This window comes from Halyomorpha halys, unplaced genomic scaffold (genome assembly GCF_000696795.3).
Source record: "Halyomorpha halys isolate HHAL.00 unplaced genomic scaffold, Hhal_1.1 Scaffold505.1, whole genome shotgun sequence".
NCBI classification, from domain to species: Eukaryota; Metazoa; Arthropoda; class Insecta; order Hemiptera; family Pentatomidae; genus Halyomorpha; species Halyomorpha halys.
In genome coordinates this window covers 752,517-760,598 of record NW_027114634.1, presented here as the reverse complement: position 1 = coordinate 760,598, position 8,082 = coordinate 752,517, and the positions used below count along the sequence as shown (strand labels likewise).

Genomic DNA, 8,082 nt, shown 5'->3' with positions numbered 1-8,082 from the left:
ATTTTGTCCATTTCCTAGTCATTGAATAGTCCAGATCTTAACAGAATCATCAGAAACTAATTGTATTGAAGACCTTAAAGGAATATCAGGACCGTCTGAGATGCTAATTTATGTAACACAATTAAATTAAAAATCTGTACTGCTACAACCCATGAAGGGTCAGGAGTTCAGTACTTTGTAAGGGGGTACTGTTACTAGACCAACGGTTGTGTAAGGAGGTCATTTGGCCAGAATCACGCTCGACCGCCAGATTTGTACCCAACTAAGGGTACCCCATTTAGGAGGCTGGGTGGACCCTAGGAGGGCTCCAGAACCCACAGGAGTTGACTCACTGCTACTGTGTTACAGAAAACAATTTTCTACCCAGCCGGATTCGAACTTGGGTCCTTGGAGTTAGTAGCCTCGGGCCTTACCCCGCGGCTACCCGCACCTCCATCTAATACAATAGTTCATGTAAATATGTAAAAGGATATGATTATAAGATCAACCTGTGTAAGGCTATTTACGGTTTTGTATATAGAGAGTTATTTGCTGATAGCGTAATTGTTTTATATAAAGAATAAATTGTAATTGCAAATAGTGTTTAATTGAAAAATAATTATTTTGTGTTCAGCTATATAATTGGATAACATAAATCACATTTATTATTTTGCCTTAAAATAATTCAAGTGATAGTCTGTTACAGGTTCTTCATGTTTCTAAATACATATTCTATTTGGGGATTGATTAACAATTTCTCTCATGTCAATTAAAGAGCACATTAATGATTGTCCAAAAAGATATGCATTTGTTATCCCAGAACATCGATAAGTTGAGATGGAGAAGTTTATACATCTTTTTCCCAATTTGTAATAACATGAATAGCCACATGTTGACGAAGCTCCACTTGAAATAAAAGCGTCAAAGTTAGAATTCATCTAGAAAAAAAAAATATATATATATATATATAAAACAACACAAAATAAATACATTAATATTGAAAATGGATTATAGGAAGGGGTTTATTAGTCAGGAAATTGCCGAAATTTGATGTGTTTTACATGATTCAGAAAATTTTGAAATTCTCTCTTATACTTTTTTTCCGCACTGCCAAAGATAGTTCCTTTGATCTACTCTGAATAAATATTTCTTTTTTTTTTTGTGGAAGAACAATATCAATTTAAAAATTTTCTAAATTGGGGAAAAAACAATTTATTGAGACTATTGCCTGACGTATTGCTTTCCGCCCTCTCAAGATAGTTACAAGTAAAGTATAAAAGAAAGAATTAATAATCTGCCTGTGAATTAAAATGTTTATCATTTTTCATGATGTCGTGACTTAAGATATGAATCGAATTCAATTATTTTCTTTCCAGAGTTGCGAAAACGCAACAGCTGTCTTTTCTGAGAATACGCTTAATTATTGATAAGACTACCGCCGAGAGGACATTCACAGATTATTTCTCTGTCTTAAATGAATCAACTCTCACTTAAAACAAAATATTGGGAAAATATATTAAGGAACCATTTAGTTTCCTTTTGGTCAAGTTCATCTAAAATTGAAAAAGTATATATTTTATTTATTTTTAGTGAAATAGATTACATACTGATTTAGGCTAACCACCGAGTTCTAGAAACACTGTATTTTCCAGGTCACTAATTTGAAATATACTCAGCCTTGAAATATTGTCCATGATAAGAATACCAAATATACCCCAAAGTAGTGACATTCTAGAATTATTTATCTCCAGATATTCAGGGAGTGATTTGAAATGAGGATTTTAGTGATAAGGATACATATATTATTTTGATTAATTGAATGGAGTAGAAATTGTATTTTATATCAAAATAATTTATTTATAATTATTGTTTATTACATATTTATACACGGTTTATTTCTTGCATTTACTTGAAAAGTAATAAATTTTTAAAATTTGAGAAACCTAACAATTGTTCTATGTGAACTACCTACCCTCTCCTCCCATCCTCGGTACTTGTTGATACGTTACTGGTGTTATTAGGTGTCAGATTTGGCAGTTCCAGCCATTAGAGTTTGCAGCAAGAAGTACGATGGAGCTCAACATCAATACATAGCCTTTTAAATTTTAAATACAAACTTAATACATTGTCAATCATCTATGAATTTTTAAACGAAAATAATGTTATTAAGGTACTTATTATATTATTTTATGCTAAATTAACAGCGAATTTTCCGAGAACATATCCCTGCTTCGGGAAAAAAATCCAGTAAAAATACCTATTTAGAATCGTCTAAAAAAAGTTTGTTCCAGCTCCCCAAAACCCCCTTCAAGCTCCTCTCCTATTCACCATATCAAACCCCTCTTACCCGTTTGCCCGTCAGATCCCGGAAACCAAGTCTACAATAAAACATTTATTAACATGTTGTTGTCGTTTGTTTTTGATTACTATTTTTTTTGTCCTTGTGTATGGCTTTTGAAAGTATTTTTCATTTTAATTCTAAATAATTAGATGATATGAAACGACTCAAAAAGATTCTGGTAAGAGAAGTAGAGGAAATCGACTTCCAAGTAAATGAGGATAAAACGAAGTGAATGCTTTTTTCCACTACGAAGCTGGCAGTGCGATGAGGAATCAAGTCTTGAGCTGATGGGAACTATTCGTGGTTCTGAAGGGACTGGATAAGGGAATACTCTTCCCTCAAGGATTGTAAGTAGTATTTAGTTGTAAGCCGAAAAATTCATTCTAACGATATGGTCTGCATGGATGGAAAATCATCTCCGAAAGGAGACAGTTTCAAATACTTTGGCACCACAATAACGTCAATAAATTATCAACGGACTGAGATAGAGCAGGGTATAACAAGCTCGGAAAGAAACTCCTCCCTCTGTCAGGAATACTTAAATCCACAAACATCTCTAAAACCTGAAGCTAAGGGTGTACAATGCCATGATAAAGCCATTTATAGATTACATACTATATGGCTGCGAGACCTGGGCTCTAACAGGTACCCTAGAAACAGAATCGAGTTATTTGAACGGAAAATCATCCGTATAATTATATGAGTGATCTCGGACCAGAACTTCACCAGATGGAGGAGAAGAACTAATAGTGATCTGCCTTTATAGAATAGTCGATATCTTATCATGTGAAGGCAAGGAGTTAAGATGGGCGGCACATGTAACTCGAAGCAATCCATCAAGGATATATATAAGTTACGGTCTGAGTCAGCTTTTACTTCGATCCCAGCTGACTGAGGAGATCAGATGATCGAATGTATATAAAGAGATGTACCGAACCCAATAAAACCAGTATTTCACAGCAGTTCAAGCGTGTCAGATATTATTCCTTCTCTTCTTTTTTTAAAGTTTTGCTTTCGCCGATACTTAAGTGTTGTCGAAACCTGGGAGCTTTAGATACCGGAGAAATTTTTGTTTTCAAGATGAATTTTTTCTTTCCTTTGAGTTTCTTGTCTCCTTTCATTTAATAAAAATATGGCGAGTAATCATGAGAGCAGCAGTTCTGAACATGGAGAGTCGAAACCAAAACAAACAACTTCAAGCAGTAGTCAACCAACCTTTATCTACAGGGAATCCACCTCCGGCAGAAATTCAGCCACAACCAGAATGGAGAATCAAGTTGGGAGGTAAAATTTACAAATGTCATTTTCAGCGAACGAACGCGGACTCTCGGGTTAAGGTAATCAATAAGGCAGAGGACTGGAGACAAAGCCTTAAGAGGGAATATGAAGATATTTTTTTTAAAGAAGTGGAAGTGCTCGGGACGACCATGAGGACGATCAATGAGATCATACTAAAACAAGACGACAAAGTGACATACGTGAAAGATAGAAGGTACCCACAGGCGCTACGTCACCACATCCGGTAAGAGCTCCAAAGTTTAAAACGCCAGGGAATATTATTGACAGTACTTCCCCGTACAATAGTCCGTAGTGGGCAGTGAAAAAGAAGAGCGCGCCATGTAAAACCACCGAACATTGTAGGGTGGTAATAGATTACAGGAAGCTGAAAGAGAATACTGTAGACGAGAAGCATCCGATTTGAAGACATTTCGGAGAGGCTGAGTGGAGCTACGGTATTCAGTACTTTAGACTTAAAGGCCGGATATCATCAAATCAAAATGCACCCTAAGGATCAACATAAGACGACATTCACATTAGAAAGAGGCCACTACGAATTTACAAGGATGCTGTTTGGCCTCAAAAATGCTCCCATATTGTTTGTTGGCATCTGTACTTTCTTCGTCCAATTCTAATATTCCATTTCCCATTACTATTCTTAATCCTAGCCTCCACTTTCTCTAAAAGATCACAACCAATGGTCACCTGATAATCCCTGGGCATCCTAGTCAGTACATAAATTGTTAAAAAGTTCCCTTCAGCTCCCCATTTACTCAGTCCAATCTTTATCTCCCCCTCCACACGGCATTCCCTCCTTCTTCCCCAGCTCTTTTGCCAACTGAATCTTTAGTACATAAGATGGGAATTGCATACGATCCTGTACCTGAACTGTCTCCATCATTTTGCTGAGTTTATCGGCGATTCTGTTGTAGCGTGCCAGGAGATCCGCGGCATACTGCCCATCAGATATTCTCGGTTTCTTCGTCTCTCTAGTCATCATAAAAATGTCTTCTTCTGGGGCCCACCTTCCTCATCCAAATGCTTTCTTCAATCTCGCCTTGATCACGTCCCAGGGTGTTTCCTCATCCGCTTGAATTTGATTGAGGATACTTCCGTTCACCCTACAGACGACTGCTGCCCTTAACGCCTCAACATCCTCATTGTCGAGCAGGTTTTCGGCTGTCTTTGCATCTATTCCACCAATCAGTCAATCACCCCCTTTAGGAAATGGCATAATTCCCCTGTCTTTCCGGTGAACCTTTCAAGGTCGGAAACTGCCTTTCTTAAGTCCTGGGCGGTTGCCGTCCGCACTTTGATTCATCCTAGCAGCGGTTCTAACGGTACCGGACAATCCTCCTGCAGCAATGGTGGAATCGCAAGAGCAGGGACTTCCGCCACTACCGACAACGACCTTGGCGTCAGCACATGCGACCACCCTGGAATGGATTAAGGTTGGCACTGGGACTGCGCAGGAATTGAGGAATGCTGTCTCAGATTTAGAGAAATTCACCGGAGAGGTGGGTGAGTTGAATCATTTCATAAAAGGTGGAGATCACCTGATAGCAAGAATAGCGGCAAAAGAAGGGGAAAACCTGCTGAGCGGGGCGGACGCTAGTTCGTTAAGAGCGGCAGTGATTTGTTGAATAAAACGAAACATCCTGAATCATATCCAGGCCGATCAGAAAACTCCATGGAACCTGGTGAAGGAGAGACTGAAAAAGGCGTTTGGCGGGGGCAGATGGACACCCGAAGAGGACATTTTTCGGATGTTCCGCGAAGAGAAGAAGCCAAGGCAAAGCAACGGGCAGTTCGCTGGAGTCCTCCTCGCCCGTTTCAATCAAATTACGGATAAGATGAGAGAGACGAGGAGCATAGCGGAGGTGCAAGGGATTATGGGATTCCTGTCCACCATACCATCTCGAAAAACGGCGTCAAACCCGATATTCACAAAGTAGAGGCACTGCAACGAATGGCAGTCCCAAGAGATGTAAAAGGGATCAGGCGGTTGCTGGGGGCTCTTAACTATTACAGACGTTTCGTACCGGAGATGGCGGAGCAATTGGTCTCTCTTAACAACCTCCTAAAAAAGGGTAGCCGAATAGTGGTAACGCCGGCCATGGAAAATAACATTAAATGGTGTGTGGAAAGTTTGCAGCGAGAACCGATACAGGCGTTCCCAGATTTTAGCAGACAGTTTACGATCACTACGGATGCGAGTGAAGACGCGTTGGGGGCGGTACTTTCGCAGGAGAGTGAGCAGGGAGAACGCCCAGTGGCATACGATAGTAGAAAGCTGACAGATGCAGAATCGCTCTAGAACGAGAACTGTTGGGGATTGTGTGGGCTGTGGAGCACTTCCGACCGTACGTGTTTGGGAGGCGATTTAGGATCCATACGGACCACCGCCCTCTTCAGAGGGTCGGGAAACTGAAAGAATCTTCCGCGCGCATCACTCGATGGAAGGAGCTTCTAGGTCAATTTAATATGGAGATTGTTTATAAACCGGGGAAGGAGAATGTAGTGGCAGATTGGTTGTCGCGGGCAATAATCGTCGAGGAGGAACAGGGAGTACCGAGCGAGGATGTCAGACAATTCCTACGGGAATGGACCCCAGGGGAAGGGGAGACTTCAACTACACAACCGCAGGAGGAAGGAACTCCGTCGTCCCGTGCTGATAGCTCTAGGGGAGATAGACCGTCCGAGATGGAGGAAGTGGACGAGATTGTAAATGACAAAAAGCTACAGATAATATGGAAAACGAGGACTTCCGGCCTTATGAAGGTGGAATACACCAAGTATGGGCAAACTTCGATTAACAGCATATGGTCACAACCAGAGGCGAGAGAGGATCAGATATGTCGGGCGCTAATGGATGCATCGAAGGCTGGAAAACGCATTATCTCTACGTAGGGAATGAGGTCATATGGGAGAAGATCAAAAGGCTGTGGAGACTCGAACAAGTAGGGATCGATAGGACGTTTATCCGCTGCACGATGATAGTGAAGACTGTGTGAGACGGAGAACGGCAAAAGGAAGTTACTCTAGCTCAACATCAAGGAAAGACCAATCATCGCGGTGTGAGCGAGACGTTACAAGCACTCAAGCGTCGCTATTTTTGGTGGGGGATGAAGAAGACGGTCCAGGAGGTTATAGGAGGTTGTGATGTATGCCTTAGTACGAAGTACGACCGGCACCCACCGAAGGCAGTGCAAGAAGAAACACCGACTGCATTGGAACCACTGAGTGTCATCCAAATCGACTCGTTCATATGGAAAGGGTTCAAGTGGATAACCGTCATCGACCTCTTTAGTAAAGTGGCCATGGCACATCTGGCTCAAGATAGGACAGCGGAGGCAGTAATGGTCGTGTTGAGGACATGGTTCCAATTTTATGGGGTCCCAAGGCGAATTTCCTCCGACGGGGGTCGGGAATTCGACAATGCCTCAATTAGGGGAGAGATGAAGACTTTAGAGGTAGATTGGCATATTAACACCCCAGGTCATCCTAAAATTAGAGGAGGTATAGAACGACTGCATAGTACTCTAAGTGACCATTTGCGGGTATATCATGCGGACAAAGGACTGAAGCCGGATGAGGCAATGGTAAGGGCGGTAGCCGCGTATAACCACTCCATCCTTACCACTACGGGATTTTCACCTTTCGAAGTTCTCTTTGGTTTGCAAGGGAGACGTAGGAACTTTATGGACACGGCGGAGGCGGATGGGGAAATAGTAAACCATGGGATGGTTATGCGAAAATTGTGGGAAAAAGCGAGAGGGCGAATAGAGAGAGAGAGAGAGAGAGAGAGAGAAACGTCGGAGAGTGAAACGACAAAATGTAAGCCTTCGCGATGTGATGGGGGATGTTAAAATTTGGACTGTGGTGTACCGCCGGTTAGGGTTCAATAGGAGCAATGAATCTCAGCGCTATGAGGGGCCATTCCGGGTGATAACAATTCGGGAACATAACGTGGTAACAATTGAGAGCATACAAGAACCAAGAAAGAGGCGGACGGTTCATGTCGAACAATTAAGGTTCCCAGCGATAACATCTCAGGGAACACCTGGAGTGCCTCCTCACTAAACTCATATATACATATTTTCAGTTTTTCTTTTGTCTTATGTGTCATAATATTGGAGTGTAAATAAGAAAAAGTGTGAGTGAAGACAAATGTAAGTAGGCTTAATATGTAGATAGGAAACATGTGTAAATAGAAAAGTGTTACGTTAAGTTTTTGTAAAAATTTGTCTCTATTTTTTGTTGTTGTTTTGGTTTTGTTGTTTCTGTTTGCTTTTTAGTAACACACATGAATAGCAGAATATTGTTTTTTGTTACTTTTATTTTATTTTTGGAGTTTACGAGGAATTGTTCGTAAACTGGCATGGGGGAGTTATAATCAGGGTATAGGTATTATGACTCTTAATACCTAAACTCCCCATGTCAACAAGCCAGAATGTATATGTATATATATACCCTATAAAACG

General features: G+C 41.0%; 1 protein-coding gene across 9 annotated transcripts in view; it reads right to left on the bottom strand.

Moving 5' to 3' along the window:
- Window positions 1–626: 626 nt before the first annotated feature.
- The window catches only part of LOC106683701 (carnitine O-acetyltransferase), a 48,969-nt gene continuing 41,513 nt past the window's right edge, over window positions 627–8,082 (bottom strand). For 7 of the 9 annotated variants that reach the window (XM_067051788.1, XM_067051793.1, XM_067051789.1 and 4 more), the window contains one exon: window positions 627–917. In XM_067051788.1, coding sequence (XP_066907889.1) covers window positions 699–917 — 219 coding nt within the window. In that variant the 3' untranslated portion in view covers window positions 627–698. The remainder of the gene's footprint in view (window positions 918–8,082) is intronic. The other 2 variants (XM_067051791.1, XM_067051796.1) reach the window with 2 other exon arrangements.